At 43.9% G+C, this 20,156-nt stretch overlaps 1 protein-coding gene across 4 annotated transcripts in view; it reads left to right on the top strand.

The window, feature by feature from the left end:
• Positions 1-19,211, top strand: part of MARVELD2 (MARVEL domain containing 2) — a 28,375-nt gene extending 9,164 nt beyond the window's left edge. For 3 of the 4 annotated variants that reach the window (XM_060146109.1, XM_060146111.1, XM_060146110.1), the window contains 4 exons: positions 8,389-8,537; positions 13,135-13,306; positions 16,408-16,458; positions 17,433-19,211. In XM_060146109.1, the coding sequence (XP_060002092.1) occupies positions 8,389-8,537; positions 13,135-13,306; positions 16,408-16,458; positions 17,433-17,555 (495 nt within the window). In that variant the 3' untranslated portion in view covers positions 17,556-19,211. Of the gene's footprint in view, positions 1-8,388; positions 8,538-13,134; positions 13,307-16,393; positions 16,459-17,432 lie in introns of all 4 variants that reach the window. The other variant, XM_060146112.1, reaches the window with a different exon arrangement.
• The last annotated feature ends 945 nt before the right edge of the window (positions 19,212-20,156 follow it).

Below are 20,156 nucleotides of genomic sequence, written 5' to 3' on the forward strand. Positions count from 1 at the left end.
ACAGAAAAACACAAACGAACTGTTTCACCAACCCAGTACAAGTACACCTGAAATGTAAATTCTGAGAAGTGAATTTCTGGATGAAAAGCGGTGTACATTTTTGTTTTGACTGCTAGATTGCCCAATAGAAATTCTACCAATTCCCACCCCCAACAACACTACAGGCTTCTTCACACCCTGACCAACACAGTGTCAGGAAATTTGTTAGCATCTATCAACCTGATAGGTGAAAAACGGTACTAATGTAGTTATAATTCGCATGTCTCTTATCAGGAGTGAGGTTGAGCATTTTTCATATATATATGTTTGCATTTTCTTCCTATTAACTGTCTGTTCATATCCTGTCCAGGTTTTTTATTGGGTTGCTGATTTGTATAAGTTCTTTTTGGTTAAGTGCATTCGTTTTGAAAATACGTTTGATGAGGTTCTTTTTAACTTTATTCTCTATGTTGTAACATACAAATATTACTTGAAAATGTTTTGTTCATGCTGAAATATGGAATTTATTAAGTGGATGAATGGCAGCCTATCCAAGCGATCATAATTAATACATTGCTGTCATCATTCATTCATTCATTGAACAAACATGTCACAGGCTGTGGGCCAGTGATATGGATACAACAATGGCATTATCTCCATTTTCCAGGGGCTTACAAATCTGGTGAAAAAGAAAAACACAGATGAAAGATTAGTAGAGTATGAGAGAGAGGAAGCCAGCAGGAAGTACAAAATTAAACTAACTTGCTTAGAGATTTGTGTTTCTATGACATCTCAGGAGATCAATTTATGAATGATAATGTCTCAAATTCAGCATTATTAAATGCTGAATTTAACAGTGGTTTTTATTTTTTATTTTGCGGTACGCGGGCCTCTCACTGTTGTGGCCTCTCCCGTTGCGGAGCACAGGCTCTGGACGCGCAGGCTCAGCGGCCATGGCTCACGGGCCCAGCCGCTCCACGGCATGTGGGATCTTCCCGGACCGGGGCACGAACCCGTGTCGCCTGCACCGGCAGGCAGACTCCCAACCACTGCACCACCAGGGAAGCCCTTTTTTTTTTTCTTTTTTGGCTGTGTTGGGTCTTCATTGCTGTGCTTGGGCTTTCTCCACTTGCGGCGAGCAGGGGTTTAGCGGTGCACGGGCTTCTCATTGCAGTGGCTTCTCTTGTTGCGGAGCATGGGCTCTAGGCACACAGGCTTCAGTAGTTGTGGCACACAGGCTCAGTAATTGTGGCTCACAGGCTCTAGAGCGCAGACCCAGTAGTTGTGACACACAGGCTTAGTTGTTCCATGGCATGTGGGATTTTCCTGGACCAGGGCTCAAACCCGTGTCTCCTGCATTGGCAAGCAGATTCTTAACCACTGCGCCACCGGGGAAGTCCTTAAATGATTTCTGACACGTATGTAAAGTCATCTGAATTACAGTTGAGCTCTACTGTGGTTTTCTTGGATATCCATAAATCGTTAGAAATCAAGAGATATCTGACCAGTTCTGACTGACCAGGCGTGGGATGAGTGAGGCTGGGATTAGCTGGTCTACAGAATACTGAAGAGTTTCTCTCTCACAGTGCAGTGTGGACCTAATGTTACAAACCTCTACAGTTTACACACTGTTCATAGCATTAGAGCAATGCTGCTTTGTGTGTGTGGGGGGGGGGCATTTTGTTTGTTTGTGGTTTTTTTTTTTTTTTTTTCAGTACGCGGGCCTCTCACTGCTGCGGCCCCTCCCACTGCGGAGCCTGACGCGCAGGCTCAGCAGCCATGGCTCACGGGCCCAGCCGCTCCGCGGCATGTGGGATCCCCCCGGACCGGGGCACGAACGCGCGTCCCCTGCATCGGCAGGCGGACTCCCAACCACTGCGCCACCAGGGAAGCCCATTTGTGGGTTTTTTTGGCTGCACCTTGTGTCATATGGAGCTTCCCTGACTAGGGGTCAAATCCGAGCCCCTGCAGTGGAACCACGGAGTCTTAACCACTGGACTGCCAAGGAAGCCCTTGTTTGTTTTTTTATTGTACTTTGTTTTAACTTCCTGATTCCCTTGTGTTTAATTTGTTTTAAATGTTCATTTATTTATTCAACATTTATTGCTTCAAGATACACATTTCAATTAGACTCAGTGACACTAACAATCAGTAAGCTAAATAGATCATCAGTTTTAAGCTGTCTGAAATATACATATCAGGGGACTTCCCTGGTGGCACAGTGGTTAAGAATCTGCCTGCCAATGCAGGGGACTTGGGTTCAAGCCCTGGTCCGGGAAGATCCCACATGCTACAGAGCAACTAAGCCTGAGCACCACAACTACTGAGCCCGTGTTCCAGAGCCCACGTGCCACAACTACTGAAGCCCGCGCACCTAGAGCCCGTGCTCCGCAACAAGAGAAGCCAGCACAATGAGAAGCCTGCGCACCACAACGAAGAGTAGCCCCCGCTCGCCGCAACTACAGAAAGCCTGTGTGCAGCAACGAAGACCCAAGGCAGCCATAAATAAATAAATAAACAAACAAATCAGATATACTTGAAACTGATAAATAGTAGTTGCCTTTAGGAGGGTAACTGGCTAACTGTGAGGGGACAGGTAAAGAAGGAGACTTACTTTCCATTATGTATCCTTTTGGACCTTTTGAATTATACGTTATGTCTATACATTACCTATTCAAATTTTTTTAAGTTTTAAAATTAAGTTAGTAAATGCTCATTTCAAATATTGAGATAAGCAATGTAAGGCTGATATTTAAATAATTAATAACACTGCCCTTTGTTTGAAATTTAAGTGCAAATTCCCTAACCTGTGGCTGACTTCCAGTGTTAGTACAGTGAGTTTGACCAAATGGAGAGGGCAGTCTTCTAAACTCGGAGTCGTCGTTAAGAATGGCTTTGGGGCTTCCCTGGTGGCGCAGTGGTTGAGAGTCCGCCTACCGATGCAGGGGATGTGGGTTCGTGCCCCAGTCCGGGAAGATCCCACATGCCGCAGAGCGGCTGGGCCCGTGAGCCATGGCCGCTGAGCCTGCGCGTCCGGAGCCTGTGCTCCGCAACGGGAGAGGCCACAACAGTGAGAGGCCCGCTTAAAAAAAAAAAAAAAAAAAGAATGGCTTTGGCAGATCATTGCCAATACTCTCATTCAAGATTGCCATATTGCTATAACCCATTGGTAAATCCTACTCCCTCAGAGGGACTGACTAGGAAACTTAAAAATTTTAGCCTGACCTGGAACAATAACCTTTGCTACATCACAGCCCAGTAAGAGTTCTAAAATAAAATTCACTGCAGGGAAAAGATCAAACTTAATCAGACTTCGGTTTAGAAAATGGATCTGGATTAAAAGTATTGCTCAGAATGGAAAAGAGGCCTAAAAACATATAAGAAAAAATATATAAGGAGACTCACTTTCTAAAAGTTGACACTCTTGTTAACAGATGATATCAAAATCTGAAGTCAGAATGTTCACATCAGGAAGTATGTTTCGGAACATCTCCAGGGGCACAAGAGAAGACTCTCTTTGCTTGGTGGGGGTTAAAGGTGGTATGCCTTTTGCGGATGTTGACTGCACAGCACCAGGCTGGGTGGGACTGTCTCACTAAGCTGCAGCGTGGCAGTGACACAGCATAGTGGTCATTCTTGGTCAGGGTGGATCTTATGGGCCTTCTGAGCAGTCCCTGAGGTGCTGGGACTTACCAAGGGGATTAAGTGCAGGGTAGAGTCAACCTGAAGGGCTTGGCTGAGCTGGAGGAAGTTGCCCCAAATGATGGGGTAGTCTGCTGCGGCTTCTGCAGGTGGTACGGGGTTAGGAAGATCTGCTGGAGAGTTCTAGGTAGGTCTTTTCAGCTGCCCTGGAAGGCTGGTGCCTAGTATGTCCAGGGTGTGTTGCAGCATCTCAGATCCTGAGAGGTCCTGGAATAATCGGGAATAACCTTAGCGGAGTTAGAATCCCCATTCCTAAGACTCTTTGAGAATCATATCAGTCCAGTTAACGTCTGCTCGTTCAAGATATGGGAGCAAAATGCAAAGAGCATCCTTTCAAAGGCCTCTTTTCCTGGGAGATGGGTCACTGGATCAACGTATTTAAATGTATTCAGAGACAGAGGCAATCTCATGACTTAATTGAGGAACCTCTGTTGGACTTACCAATGGGAACCTTATAGGAAAGGTTGAAGCTCCAGCTTCTCATTGGGTATGATTTTCCCCTGCTTCCTTCCCAGTTCTTGGTAGGGAAGAATTTGCAGATGACCACAGGAGGGGCAGTGTAGTGTGGTGAAGAGAAGATAAACTTTGGAATCAGGCAAATTTGAATTTGAGTACTACTAACTCTGTGATTCAGGGGAAATTACTTACCCTCCCTGAACTTAGTTTCCTGTCCCTTGTCTGGAACTATCAGCTAGGCTGTCCCTTCTTGTTTTGTATTTTCACGAACACAATTTTTAAAAAGCAAATAAGGTCATTTAAAAAATAAATAATATATATAAAGTAAGATCCAACAGAGACAGAAACAAATTCTAATAAGTCCCTACGTGTTGAGTAGATTGCTTTTCTAAACTAGAAAAGTCAAAATCTAATCTGGGTATCAAAAGTAATAGTGTGGGTTTGGGATTGGGGTCTACGCATCATTACATCATACGCTCAAAGGGAAGGAGAATCAGAAATTGGACAAAAGCACCCTGAAACACATGTCTGGCTCTCCCTGTTTCTAACTTGACAGCGTATTCATTCAGCCCATTTTTTAAAAATTAATTAATTAATTTTATTTTTGGCTGCGTAGGGTCTTCGTTGCTGCGCACGGGCTTTCTCTAGTTGCAGCGAGCAGGGGCTACTCTTCCTTGCAGTGCGCGGGCTTCTCATTGCAGTGGCTTCTCTTGTTGCAGAGCACGGGCTCTAGGTGCACGGGCTTCAGTAGTTGTAGCACATGAGCTCAATAGTTGTGGCACACAGGCTCTAGGGCGCAGGCTCAGTAGTTGTGGCGCACGGGCTTAGTTGCTCTGCGGCATGTGGGATCTTCCTGGACCAGAGCTTGAACCCGTGTCCCCTGCATTGACGGGGATTCTTAACCACTGCACCACCAGGGAAGTCCCATTCAGCCCATTTTTAATTTGAAAACTTAGTAATTATATCCATAGCAGTACTTACCCCATGGCTTAATTACTTTCTCTTGCTTCATAGTAAAGCTTTTCTTGTATGTGCTGACAAGGCTGGTTTTTGCTAGGTGCAAAGAAAGGTCATGAAATCTGGGGCCGTTTGTTTGTAATCAGGAGTACTGTTTGAAAGTGGTGTGTCCCAGGGCTGGAGCCCAACTACCTCCTTCCCATGAAGGACCGAAGAGATTTTAATTTTTTGAGTTATATCTAGTTCTAGATATTTTTTCCCCAGTAGGGTTTTCTGCACTGGTGGTCAGTGAGGTTCACCCAAAAAGAGTGAAAGAAAATTTTAAGAGCATAAAAACAGAAAAAGAAAGTAAAGCAGGTGAAATAGTCTGAGTGGAAATATTCTGACTTCTTAGAACTCTCCTTTTATATTAAAAGGTGAATCTTGGAATTAGAGATGGGCAAGTAAGGAAAATGAATAGTTTATGCTTCAAAAAACTTTACCTGAGGGGGGAGAAAACTCATATGGACTCTCCTCCACAACGTGACTACCTGGGTAGAATTCGTGATTTTGACCAGGAAAACCGAGCCTGACACCTGGGGCTGCTGACTAGGGAGTCAGTGTGCTCCCTGGCCACTCCTCAGGCAGCCGCGGGAGAAATGGATGGTTAAATACTTAGAAGCTAAAAAGGGATGCCATGAAATGGAAATCCACTTATTTAAGCCAAAAAAGTTTCCCCTAATTTTAATACCATGATGGATTTTCAAGATTAAACATAAAAGAATTCATGAGGATGAAGAAATGGCATCCCGACCAGCGAGGAACAAAGTGGGATAGATAACTGACCTCAGAATATGTTTCCTAAAATACTCTTGTTTGATCTCCTTTCCTCTGGGTTTTTTGCTCCCCACTCATGTTCTTGCTGTTTGGGGCTGATGGCTGGGCGTCCTTTCTGGCCGAGGGGACCTGGTTCCCCTTTCACCCGGCGCCTCGGGTGCAAACTTCCCCTCTTGGTAGCCCTACCCCATGGCAGGTCAGCAGCCTCCACGTCTAATCCGACTAATCCACTGATCTGTGGGCTGCGCTATTTGGTGAGTTAACAGCTGGTTGTTTCTAGAATGAGCTAATGTTAAACCAGAACTCAAAGGCAGCCTCAGAGATAGAGGAATCAGGAAACAAAGGATTTTAAAAGCTGCCTGACAAGGTAAAGAGCAAGGTTTTTTAAAATCTTGTTTTATATTTTGTTTTCAATGGAGTCAGGTCCCTCTCGAGCAGCTCAGTTATTAGCTCAGTGAGTTTAATTCAGCGAGCATGGACTGAAGCCCCAAGGGGTGAGTGGAGGGAGCTTTCTTCTGTGTCATAGGATCAACATGCTCAAGCAGGATGGCTTTGCCCGCCCCCTCCCCATCACAAACTCATTTCTAGCTTTAGGATTGAGCGGTATACTTTTAAGTAAACTGTTTCCTCGTGTTGCTCATTTAAAGAATCAACAAGCCAAAAAAGTGCTGGCTTGTTTGGTTGGTTGGTTGGTTGGGCTTTGGTTTTTAGGTGGTTTTTTTTGGCTGTGCCATGCAGCTTATAGGACCCAGTCCCTCGGCCGTAAGAGCGAGGAGCTGTAACCGCTGGACTGCCAGGGAACTCCCAGAAAAGTGCTGGGTTTTCATTGTGGCTTTTCCACTCAGAGCCTTGAGACCTTGGAGAATTTACTGAACCTCTCTGAACCTTGCTCCTTTATGTGTAACATGGAAACCCCTCTCCTGACATCCACCAGCCTCACCAATTTGGTTGGTGTTCTGGGTGCTGCCTAGTGGGGCCCCCAAGCACTCTTTTCCCAACCCCAAAGCTACACATCCACCTCGCCCTGCCCGTTCTGGAGTGGGCTCCCCTGGGTCTTCCACTTCCGCGTCCCTCCTGTTGGCTATTTTAGCTCTTTTCTTAAAAAAAAAAAAAATTATTTATTTATTTATTTGGCTGCATTAGGTCTTCATTGCTGCGTGCTGGCTTTCTCTAGTTGCAGTGAGCGGGGGCTGTTCTTCTTTGTGGTGCGCAGGCTTCTCATTGCAGTGGCTTCTCTTGCTGCGGAGCACAGGCTCTAGACACGTGGGCTTCAGTAGTTGTGGCACGTGGGCTCAGTAGTTGTGGTACGTGGGCTCTAGAGCGTGGGCTTCCGTAGTTGCGGCACGCAGGCTCAGTAGTTGTGGCTCGTGGGCTCTAGAGCGCAGGCTCAGTTGTTGTGGCACACGGGCCCAGTTGCTCCACACATGTGGGCTCTTCCCGGACCAGGGCTCAAACCTGTGTCCCCTGCATTGACAGGTGGATGCTTATTAACCACTGCACCACCAGGGAAGCCCTATTTTAGCTCTTAAGGTCTGTCCCCATGCTTCCTCCTTGGGCATTTCTGTCTCATGTTCTTTCCCCCTCTTTGAATGGATCCTTTTCCTACAGAGACCTCTAGGAGCTCTCCAGTGTAGAAGCCAGGTGACTTAAACCACTGTCTCCAGCATTCCCGTAGACCTCTTCAAGGAACCGCAGGTTAAGAACACCTGGGAAAGTAAAGCCATCCACCGCCCTTCCCTTGGTTTTGCTTGCTGTCTTTTTCAGATGATGAAACAATGTGACTCGTCCCCCATTCTGACCTATTCAGTGGCTACTTGTAATTGATTCATCTCAAGTTGCTGGTGTCATTTTTTTCTCTTTCCATTTAAGTTGACTTGTTCCTTTTTTTTTTTTTTTTTTCTTTTTTGGGGTATGCGGGCCTCTCACTGTTATGGCCTCTCCCTCTGCGGAGCACAGGCTCCGGATGCACAGGCTCAGCGGCCATGGCTCACAGGCCCAGCCGCACGTGGGATCATCCCGGACCGGGGCATGAACCCGTGTCCCCTGCATCGGCAGGCGGACTCTCAACCACTGCGCCACCAGGGAAGCCCGACTTGTTCCATTTTTATCGCTGAATTTCTTATTTTGAACTACATTTTCTGTTCTTTTACAGTTAGTTGGGGTATACGTCTTAAATGTACTTAAGACATATTTACCATTTTATCATCCACCTTTGATGATCCCACAACTGGGATTAGAGGGTGTTTAATCTATTATATACTCTCGTAGCTCACTGTTTCCCTTAACTGTTCCAGAAGTGTTCTGAACAACTCTGTGACTATAAAACACGTAATTCTGAAGGGAAATTGTTGATTGCTGTCTCTACTCTTCTTCCTCCTGCTCTCACCCCCCAGGTTTCTTCTAAGAATAAAGTTGGGATTTTTGTTTGTTCTTCTGCCTTCATTTATAAATAAATCCTCTTTTTCTCTCTAACTGTAGTGTGACATGGCCACCGGTTGTGACAGACAGAGAGACCAAGAAGTTAATTTTAAAGAACTGAGAGCAACAAAAATGAAACCTGAGCTACTGAGTGGACATATCCCCGCTGGCCACATCCCGAAACCAATCGTGATGCCAGACTATGTGGCGTGAGTATCTACCTAAGTCCTTCTTCAAGGTAAAAATAGAGAGGTTCCATTTGGGTTTTCTCTTTTCTGTTTGTCTACAAGTTAATACTCTGCTTAAAGTCAATTATATTTGAACAGTTGTTTGTTTCCTGGGAGGTAGTATATTGAATTGAAGGTACAGTATGGTCGTTGAGGAATAAGCTAATAAGCTGATTTCCTGTTCCTCTTGTTTTAGTGAAAAAGTTATCACTTCAGTTTATTTTTTTTCTTCCAGTTTTATTGAGATATAATTGACCTATAGCAGTGTATAAGTTTGAAATGTACAGCATAATGATTTGACTTACATGCATCCTGAAATGATTATCACAGTAGGTTTAGTGACCATCCATCATCTCATATAGATAAAAAATTAAAGAAATAGAAAAAAATTTTTTTCCTTGTGATGAGAACTCTTAGGATTTACTCTCTTAACTTTCATATGTAACATACAGCAGTGTTAATTATATTTATCATGTTGTACATTACATCGCTAATACTTATTTATCTTATAACTGGAAGTTTATAGGTTTTGACTACCTTCATCCAATTCCCTCTCCCCCTGCTTCCTCCCCCCGCCTCTGGTAACCACACATGTGATCTCTTTTTCTGTGAGTTTGTCTGTTTGTTTTTGAAGTATAATTGACCTACAGCACTGTTAGTTCCTGGTGCACAACATAGTGAAATGTATATTTCTGTACATTTCAAAATCATCCCCAGGATAACTCTGGTTATTATGTGTCACCGTACAAAGATATTACATAGTTATTGACTGTATTCCCCATACTGTACATGTTGTACCTGTGACTCATTTATTTTGCATTTGAAAGTTTTTACCTCTTAATCTCCCTCACCTATTGCTTCACTTCCCCCACCCCCCACCCCTCTGGCAACCACCTGTTTGTTCTCTGTACCTATGAGTCTGTTTCTGTTTGGTTATGTTTGTTCAGTTATTTTGTTTTCTAGATTCCACATGTAAGTGAAATCATACAGTATTTGTCTTTCTCTGTTTGACTTATTTCAGCAAGCATGATACCCTCTAGGTCCATCCATGTTGTTGCAAATGGCAAGATTTCATTCCTTTTTTTTTTTTTAACTTTTTATTTTGTATTGGAGTATAGCCGATTAACAATGTTGTGATAGTTTCAGGTGCACAGCAAAGGGACTCAGCCATACATATGCATGTATCCATTCTCCCCCAAACTCCCCTCCCATCCAGCCTGCCACATAACAGTCATTCTTTTTTATGGCTCAGTAATACTCCTTTCAAACATTCTGTGTCTTTTGATTGGAGCATTTAGTCCATTTACATTTAAAATAATTATTCATAGGTGTGTACATATTGCCATTTTGTTAATTGTTTGGGAGTTGTTTTTATGGTTCTTTTTTGTTCCTTTCTTCTTTTGCTCTCTTCCCTTATGATTTGATGACTATCATTAGTGTTATGTTTGGATTTCTCGCTCTTTTTTGTGTGTGTATCTATTATAGATTTTTAAAAAAATATTTATCTATTTATTTGGCCACACGGGGTCTTAGTTGCGGCATGTGGTATCTTCATTGTGGCATGCGGGATCTTTAGTTGCCACATGAACTCTTAGTTGCGGTATGCATGTGGGATCTAGTTCCATGACCAGAGATTGAACCTGGGCCTCCTGCATTGGGAGTGTGGAGTCTTAGCCACTGGACCACCAGGGAAGTCCCATCTATTACAGATTTTTGGTTTGGGTTACCATGAGGTTTATACATAGCAAACTGTATATATATATATGTATCTATCTGTGATTATTTTAAGTTGCTGATCTCTTAAGTTTGAACACATTTTAACAACCCTATATTTTTGCTCTCCATCCCCAGCGTTTACTGTTTTTGACATCAAATTTTACATCTTTTTGTTTTGTGTCTCCCTTAACTACTTATTGGGGATATAGATGACTTTATGACTTGTGTCTTTTAACCTTCCTACTAGCTTTATAGCAGGGCTGATTTACTACCTTTACTGTATATTTGCCTTTGCCAATAAGATTTTTCCTTTTGTAATTTTCAGATTTCTAGCTGTGGCCTTTTCTTTTCTACTTAGAGAAGTTCCTTTAACATTTCTTGTAAAGCTGGTTTGGTGGTACTGACTCTTTTATCTTTTGCTTGTCTGTAAAACTTTTGATCTCTCCAACAAATCTGAACAAAAACCTTGTCAGGTAGAGCAGGGGTCCCCAACCCCAGGGCCGCGGACCGGTACCAGTTCCTGTTAGGAACCGGGCCGCACAGCAGGAGGTGAGGGGTAGGCAAGCGAGCAAAGCTTCATCTGCGGCTCCGCATTGCTCCCCATCACTCACAATCCACCTGACCCATCCCACACCCCCACCCCGTCCATGGAAAAACTGTCTTCCATGAAACTGGTCCCTAGAGCCAAAAAGGGTGGGGACCCCTGAGGTAGAGTATTCTTGGTTGTAGGTGTTTCCTTATCATCACTTTAAATATATTACGTCACTTCTTTCTGGCATGCAGAGTTTCTACTGAAAAGTCATGTGATAGCCTTATGCCAGTTCCCTTGTAGTAAATTGTTGCTTTTCCCTTGCTGCCCAGGTTAAGGAAGTTTTCAGCTATTATGTCTCCAAATATGTTCTCTGCCCCTTTCTCTCTCTATTCGCCTTCGGGGACCCCTATAATGTGAATGTTAGTATGCATGATGTTGTCCCAGAGTTCTCTTAAACTGTTCTCATTTTTTTTTCTTTTCTTTTTTCTGTTCCGCTTGAGTCATTTCCACTGCTCTGTCTTCCAGTTAGCTGATCCACTGCTCTGTATCATCGAATCTACTGTTGATTCCTTTTAGTATATTTTTCATTTTAGTTACGGTATTCTTCAGCTCTGCTTAATATGTCTTTTTATTTTTTCACTCTTTGTTTAAAACTTTTAACTTCTCACTCTGTTCATCCATTCTTTCTCCCAAGTTCTTTGAACATCTTTACAAGTATTATTGGGTAGGTTGCCTATTTCCACTTTACTTGGTTTTTCTGGAGTTTTATCATGTTGCTTCACTTGGAACATAATTGCCTGTAGCCTAATTTTGCCTAATTTGCTGTTTTATTTCTGTGTGTTTGGTAGGTTGGTTTTGTTTCTCGACCTTGGAGAAGTGGCCTTTTGTAGAAGACGTCCTGTGTGTCCCAGCAGCACACTCCCTTCTGGTCACCAGGGCTATATGCTCTAAGGGTGTCCCCTACGTGGGCTGCGTGGGTCCTTCTGTTGTGGCAGGCTGACTACTGTGGGTGGTCTGATAGGCATGGCCAGCCCCCAGTCCTGTTGGTTGCCAGGCCCTGCCTTGTGTGGAGGCTACCAGCCACTGGTGGGTGGAGCTGGGTCGTAAGGTTGCTGTCTGTGGAGTCCTGAGGGGTCCCAGGGCTAGTGCTGGTCCATGGATGGGCAGAGCTGGTTTCCAGGGTTGGTGGTTGCAGGCCTGGGGATCCCATATCTAGTGTCAGCCTGCTTGAGTGAGACATGGCTGGTTGTGTGGGGTCCAGGTGTCTCAAAGCTGGTGTCAGATCCCAGGGCAGCTGGCTTAGGGGCCCAGAGTGTCTCAGCACTGACGTTGGCCTTCTGGTGGGTGTGCTGGCGTCTGGGGGTCCCGTGACTTCAGCCTGCTGGTAGACAGGGCTGGGACCCAGGGGATCCTGGGGCTAGTACCAGCCTGCTGGTCGATGGGGCCAGGTCCTGGGGTCCTGGAGCTAGTGCTGGCCCACTGGTGGGCAGAGCTGGGTCCTGGGGTCTCTGGCTGTAGGGCCCAGGCGTCCCAGAGCTGGTGTTGGTCCTCTGGTGGATGGGATCCTGGCCCCATCCACCAGGGGGATCAGGGGATCTTAAGACAGCTGGCCTCTTGGTGGGTGGCACTGTGTCCCCACCTGGCTAGCTGCTTGGCCTGACAGGCTGGTGGGCAGGGCCCAGTCCCTTTGCCAGCAAGCTAGAGGGAGGATTACCAAATGGCGCCTGCCAGCACCAGTGTCCTCGTGGTAGAATGAGCTCCCCAACATAGCTACTGTCAGTGTCTGTGTCCCCAGGGTGAGCTCCAGTGGCCTCCTGCCTCTGCAGGAGGCTCTCCAGGATCAGCAGGTGGGTCTGACCCAGGCTCCTTTCAGATCACTGCTTCTGCTTTGGGTCCTGGAGCGTGTGAGATTTTGTGTGCGCCCTGTAAGGATGGAGTCTCTATTTCCCACAGCCCTCAGAGTCCCGAAAGTCAGCCCTGATGACCTTCAAAACCAAACATTCTCGGGGCTTGTCTTCCCAGTGCTAGGGGCTTAGACACCTCATTGGGGAGACCCTCTGCACTTGCAATTATCCTCCCATTTGTGGGTCACCCACCCAAGGGTATGGGTCTTGACTATACCATGTCTCTACCCTCCTGTCCATCTGGTGGTGCCTACTTTATATCTTTAATTGTAGAAGATATCTTCTGCTAGTCGTCCAGTCTTTCTCATCAGTAGTTGCTCTGTAGATAGTTGTAACTTGGGCGTGCCCGTGGGAGGAGGTGGGCTCAGGGTCTTCCTCCTCTGCCATCTTGGCCACACCTCAACTTTGGTTTATTTTTTTTCCTCAGGAAATACCCTATGATTCAGACGGATGATGAACGAGAACGCTATAAAGCTGTGTTCCAGGACCAGTTTTCAGAATACAAAGAGCTCTCTGCAGAAGTTCAAGCCGTCTTGAAGAAGTTTGATGAGCTGGATGCAGTGATGAGCAGATTGCCGCATCGTTCAGAAAACCAGCAGGTGAGTGCCTGCAGCTGCTGGGGAGGAGTTCTGATGGCGGAAGGATGAACTCTGACTTCGTCTGAAGTGGAGAGAAGGCATAACCATCTGCATCTGCTGTCTAGGAAGCTCACTGGCAGGGTGACAGTTCAAAGTATATAATTTAATGTCTTTTGCCTTCAATTATTAAACAGTATTGTATTTTCTTACTTAAGTAAAGTATAAATTTGCCTAACATACATACCGGGTCAATCAGGGTCCCAAAGGAGACAGATAGCGCACTCTAAGGTAATTTGAGGAAGGTTTATTCACAAATGGTGGACGGGGGTGTAGAGGAGCTGCTAGTGGCCATGCATTCTCCAGGGTAAGTCACAGCCAAGCAGTTAGCACCCCAAGCCCAGAGAGCACAGCGGGTAGGGACGGAGAGTGGATCTGAGGCTGCATACATGAGCTACAGGGCTCATGCTTCAGACCAATAACCGTGATTATGGCAGAGAGGAAAACGAGGGTGGAGATGGCACTCATAGGGGACTGAAGTGTTTTCTCTAATGTTCTGTCTTTTTTTTTCTTCACATTTTAATATCTGGGAAATCAGGATGCCCTCATAATCAATGGCATTTTTTACCTGACATATATTTTTTCATTGAGAAATAATTCGCATACCATAAAATTCACAGCTTTTAAGTGTACAATTCAGTGGGTTTTAGTATTTTCACAAAGGGGTATAACCGTTACCACTGTAATTCCAGAACATTTTCATCACCCCCCAAGAAATAACCCATACCCATTAGCACTTTTTCCCCATTTCCCCTCTCTCCAACCACTGACAACTACTAATGTACTTTCTCTCTGTATGGGTAAATGCAGTGATACAATATGTGGCCTCATGTCTGGCTTCTTTTGCTTAGCATCATGTTTTCAAGGTTCATCTATGTGTCAAGAATCAATATTTCATTATTTTTTGTGGTGAAATAATAATATTCCATTGTATGAATATACCACATTTTTTTATCCATTTATCAGATGATGGACAGTGGGTTGTTTCCACTTTTTTTTTGTTTGTTTCCACTTTTTGGCTATTATAAATAATGCTGCTATGAACATTTGTGTGTAATATCCTATCCTTTTTAAAGAGAATGTATTCATCTAATCTGTTTGTGTAATTGAAATTTTAAATACATACAGCATTTTTTAGTAAATGTCAAATGTGTGTATATATAATATATACACACATTTTTTATATAGATAGATAGATTCTTCTCCTGAGACCTGCATTAGTTGGGCATCTTTGTTTTGACCAGACCTTTAAGTGTACATTTAAATGAGTTGTAATTACAAGTCCTCTAAGCCAAATGTCTAGAGTAGTGACATTTTCCCAGTCTTGGAGTGATGGAAGGGTGTTGGCTAAGAGATGCCAGTACCAGGAAGCAGGAGAACTCCAGCACATACTGCAGGTTCAGGGTCAGTTAGTACCATTTGGAGAACAAGCAAGGTCCACAGGTCCAAGAAGGGTGACCAAGTTTAGATGCCCTCAAAGGAGTGCAGGAAGGAAGGAGCAGGCACCAGGCGTCTGGATCACCGCAGGTTGGGAAGGGCAAGCTGGTTAACAGACATAACGCTGAGAAACCTGAGCATGACATGTGGCCTTTGAGCCCAGGCCCAGAGGCGGCGGGTGTGTAGGCTGTGTATGCGTGGGCAAGGGCTCAGGCTGTGGTGTGCGATTGGTGGGAGGGTCCTGATTACAGCAGGTGCTGAGAAACTGAGTCCTCCCACAGTATTCCCACACAATCTCAGAATAGTCATTTCCTTTGGTTTTCAGCATGGCTTGGCAAGTAAGTAGCCAAATGACAGCCAAATGTAGTCTCGGTGTCTCCTCCAGGCCTTATCTAAAGTGGAGATATCAGTTGTATCACAAAAGTGAACTTCTTCGCAGCCACAGGCTGAGCTTTGCGGTGGGCAAGAGTCTGCCGGCAAGGCTCACTCATCCCCTAGCGCATCCCCAGGGAAGTGTCTCTGTGCCCAGCGGGCCTGCTGGGGGCATGGGTTCTCACACACACCTGCTCATGCACCCGTGAAAAATTAAACCATCACATGACTTTTCTAAGCCCATCCAATAGGAGTTTTGCTCAAAATAATTTCTCCGGTCCTCACCCTCCTAATTCAGTCTCTCTGACCGACTCTAGGATAGATTTTTACAGCTCTCATCTCTGCCTGCGTCTCCAGCACAGCACCCCTGCCCCCAGGCAGCTAGTTCAGTCCCAGGCCAGGACCTGTTAATGTAGATGACAACTGAATAACCAGGTTCATCTCACTGATGGCAGGCAGTCAAAACACAAACAATACTCATGATCTTAGTATGTAAAAAACATTGAAGAGTTAAAATATATTGGGAAAAGGATGTGGACTTGTGATGGAAAATGTTCTCAGGGGAAGCTTTTAGAACATAAATTATTACATTTTATTTTGTATTTATTAGGTTTACAGTGCTTCGCAATCTCCAAAGCATAGGTTTACCTGGATAAATGAGGGCATTGCTCTAGTAACCTATTTCCTTTGGATAGACTATTCAACCCTTTAACAAATTTCATATTTATTATTAAACTTAGAATAAAGTTGGAAGGAGCCTTATATTAGCTATTTTCAAAAGTTGAATAGTCTCAACTTGCCAAAGGGGATGAAAATGCTACCTAATTATAGCTAATGTGGTTATTATGTGCCAAGCACTTTAGAAGGATCATTGCAAATAAATGAACCTTCTCACAACACTATGAGATAGTTACGGTTATTATTCCCATTTTACTGATAAGGAAACCAAGTCTTACGGTAAAGAGCTTGCCCAAGTCACACCACCGGCAAGCAGTGGCACTGGAACTCGGTCCAGGTTTTACACGAGCAGGGGCCTAGCCCTACTGTTCATCCCTGGATCTCAGGGCCTGGCCAAGAGTAAGCCCTCAAATACTTATCCAGTGAGTTGAATTTGTTCGTGTATGTATATTTTCATTATAGTCTTAGGTAAAAATTGTTTTCTGTTCTTATGCCCACTGTACTCTTGAGACATTCTTGAGATATGATGTGAGTAACTGCAAGTATTTTCGTTCACATATACAGTATATTATTTTTAGGAACATGAGAGAATTTCAAGAGTCCATGAAGAGTTTAAGAAAAAAAGGAATGTGAGTAAAACCATTTTCTTCTTTAAAGTGTATTCTTATCCAGGTACAGTGGTGACAGCTGACAGATTTTATATTCTTGCAGCTAAAGTAGTTCTTCTTTTGTATTTCTTAAGATGCTACTTGTTAGGGACCATGGGTGGCTGCTGGGTGCCTTTTTTTTTTTTAATTTACCTTTTGGCTGTGTTGGGTGTTCGTTGCTCTGCGCTCAGGCTTTCTCTAGTTGCAGCGAGTGGGGTCTACTCTTCGTTGCAGTGCACGGGCTTCTCGTTGTGGTGGCTTTTCTTGTTGCAGAGTGCAGGCTTCAGTAGTTGCAGCACACGGGCTCAGTAGTTATGACATGTGGGCCCTAGAGCACACAGGTTTCAGTAGTTGTGGCGTGTGGGCTCAGTAGTTGTGGCGCACGGGCTTAGTTGCTCTGCGTCATGTGGGATCTTCCCGGACCAGGGCCGAACCCATGTCCTCTGCACTGATAGGCAGATTCTTAAACACTGAGCCACCAGGGAAGCCCCTGGGTGCCTTTTCTTCTCGTCTCTGTCCTGAATACATTCTGCTGTGTCCTGATTTAGGAACCCAGGGAAATGAGCACCCATATAGAGCTCTTCCCCCACATTTCATTCACAAAGATTAAGTTCTTTTACAGGTTTCTAATTCCATCCTTAACTTAATTGCACAAATTAGTAGAGGATGGAGGGAGCTTTAATTAATCCATTAATTACTTTTTAATGTATTTTAATACTCAAGGGCGCCTCAGCTCTCTACTTCGACTCAATTTCGCTGTGAACCAAAAGCTTCTAAAAAATAAAATCCACTGAAAAAAATGTAGAGAGCTTACCTGTTATTCTTGTTAGGCAGATTTTGAAATCTGCTGCAGGAAAATCTGCTATGAAAGGTCATTTTCTGGGTGATAATGTGTGTTTCTGTGTTTTTTGCTGAGGAAGCCAGAGGCTGAGATAATAGCTATGTTTCTTTTCTAGGATCCTACATTTCTGGAAAAAAAAGAACGCTGTGATTATCTGAAGAATAAACTTTCTCACATAAAGCAAAGGATTCAAGAATATGATAAAGTAATGAATTGGGATGTACAGGGTTATTCTTAAAACTTATTTGAAACCACTTTTTTATATCAAGCTTCATATTTATTTACTGTCTTTTTTTATGCTCGTCTCTATGATAGAGAAGCAAATGCCTCCTGAATCAGCTTGTAGTTGGTTTAGCTGGTATGTCAAGTTAAAACAGTATGTGATTGCATTTCAGACATTTCAAAACAAATTCAAATTTACTAAGGGCCTTTACTAAGAGTGGAAGAAATTCTGGATTCATCTGTGTACAATTTATATTTATCTTGTTAAAATTGATTTAAGCATTGTGTCCTTGTGGTTTGATGATCAAGTGGAGTGTCAATTCTGGTGCTGCTTTTTCCTATCTTACTTAGGCCAGTTCCTGGGATTCTTTTAGGACAAATTTCTCTTCCTAGCCAAAGATGTCATTTCTGCCCTTGAAAGGGGTTTGAATTCACCATTTGAAGCCTTATGATCTTGGGCGAGTTGTTTAATCTGCCTGTGCCTATTTCCTCATCTGTAAAATGGGGCTCATCATAGGACCTACCTCCTAGGGTTGTTATGAGGATTAAATGAGTCAATATTCCTAAAGCACTTAAAGCCTGGCACATTTGTAAGCACTGCATTAGTGTTTGTGAACTATATAGACGTGTTTGTGGAATGAATAAACTACATAGAATAAGTCTCAAGGAAAGGACCTTAAAGAGCAAGTCCAGCCAGCTAACCCAAGGCCATGGCCTTATGACTTTCTTTTTTTTGTGCTGTAAATAAATCTTACACACGTCGCCTTAAGCAGATGCTTCCCTGTGGCCCTGTGCCTACTGGGCTCCAGTGCAGCCTTCTTATCTTTAATCAGCATCACCGTGCACATCTCTCAACGTCCCCACAGCCCAGCCCTTCCTGTAAACCTCGAATACAAGGATTGTGTGAATATTGTTGCCATTTCTATCCTGTTTAGATGTCCATCCTAAGGCCCCATGATGTTGCATCTGCTTAGAATCTCCCTTTGATTTATTGGAATGCTTCATTGTCCCAAGAATTAGCTTGGCTTTGAGGCTTTATTCATGAGAAATGTTTTATTTTTATTAATGTGAACAAGAGACTGCTTTAAAAATGTTTAAAAAAATCATTGTTATTGGTTCCTATTCAGCGGCATCTATCTTGTAGATAATTTCCCAGGTGTAGAAATACAATTTCTGCTTCATATAGTTGCCATTCAAACAATTAATACTGGAGGAATTTTCGAAGTGATGAAACCAAAGAAAAGAATGTGGAAAAGCGAAGGCGGACCAAGTATTGGATACTGAATAAACTTCCTACTTCTTCTTTGTCAATGATATCTTATTTCGTGTATATTGTTACTATTTTCAATCCATGGTTCTCAGACTATGCTTAGGGTGCTGAGAGTCTTAAGAGGTGATACTGAGGAAAGTGTGAGGCTAGGCTCCCTCTGGACCGCCCCCCAAACTAGAACAGCTGCACGTTCTGTTTTACATATTGGGACCCCATGTTAACATTTCGCATAAGAAGAGCACCCATGCTTTAATAAAAAAAAGAAAGATGAGGGGCTTCCCTGGTGGCGCAGTGGTTGAGAGTCCGCCTGCCGATGCAGGGGACACGGGTTCGTGCCCCGGTCCGGGAAGATCCCACATGCCGCGGTGCGGCTGGGCCCGTGAGCCATGGCCGCCGAGCCTGCGCGTCCGGAGCCTGTGCTCCACAACGGGAGAGGCCACAACAGTGAGAGGCCCGCGTACCGCAAAAAAAAAAGAAAGAAAGATGAAATAATACCAATTTGATGAACTGTAAAGAGATTAATATTGAAATGAAGTGTTAAGGAAATTTGACTTTGTGAAACTTTATTTTACTAGAGTTGTAAATGTTAATCTTTGAAGACCAGTGTTGTAATGCTGATTTTTACAGTTTTTATGTGAATACCTAGGCATATTAAAATTTCAGTCACCTGTTGTTTTGTGTGTATCCTTTATTGTTTACTTTTCTAGCGTTCCTGAGTTGAATGGGCATATTCTCCATTATCAGAAAATAAACCAGAAAGTCATTGAAAACTTGTAGATCATGATGCTCAGGTGACTATTTCCTCCTCCCCCATTATTTGCAAGAATTCAAAGTTAAGGCCACTGTTGGTTTCCTCGGGCTGCCTGCCTTAACCAAGTACCACAAGCTTAAAACAACAGAAATGTATTGTCTCACAGTTCTGCAGGCTTGAAGTCTGAAATCAAGGTGTCAGCAGGGCCAACCTCCCTTGAAGCCTGTAGGGGAATCCTTCCCAGCTTCTGGTGGTTTGGGCTGGCAGTCTTTGACATTCCTAAGCTTGTATAGATATCGCCCCAATCCTCTGTCTTCATGTGGCCTTCTCCCTGTGCCTCTGTCTTAACAAGGTTATCTATATTCTTATAAGGACACCAGTCATATTGGATCAGGGACCCATCCTCTCTAGTATGACCTCACCTTAACTTAACTAACATAGTCTGCAAAGACCCTATGTCCAAATAATGTCACATTCTGAGGTCCCAGAGGTTAGGACTTCAACCCATCTTCTTTGGAGAGGACACAGTTCAACCCATAACAGCCACCTTTAGCAAGTTGTGAGATTCAGAAAAAGATAGTTCCCTGTACATTTTT

Source organism: Lagenorhynchus albirostris, chromosome 3 (genome assembly GCF_949774975.1).
Source record: "Lagenorhynchus albirostris chromosome 3, mLagAlb1.1, whole genome shotgun sequence".
Taxonomy (NCBI): domain Eukaryota; kingdom Metazoa; phylum Chordata; class Mammalia; order Artiodactyla; family Delphinidae; genus Lagenorhynchus; species Lagenorhynchus albirostris.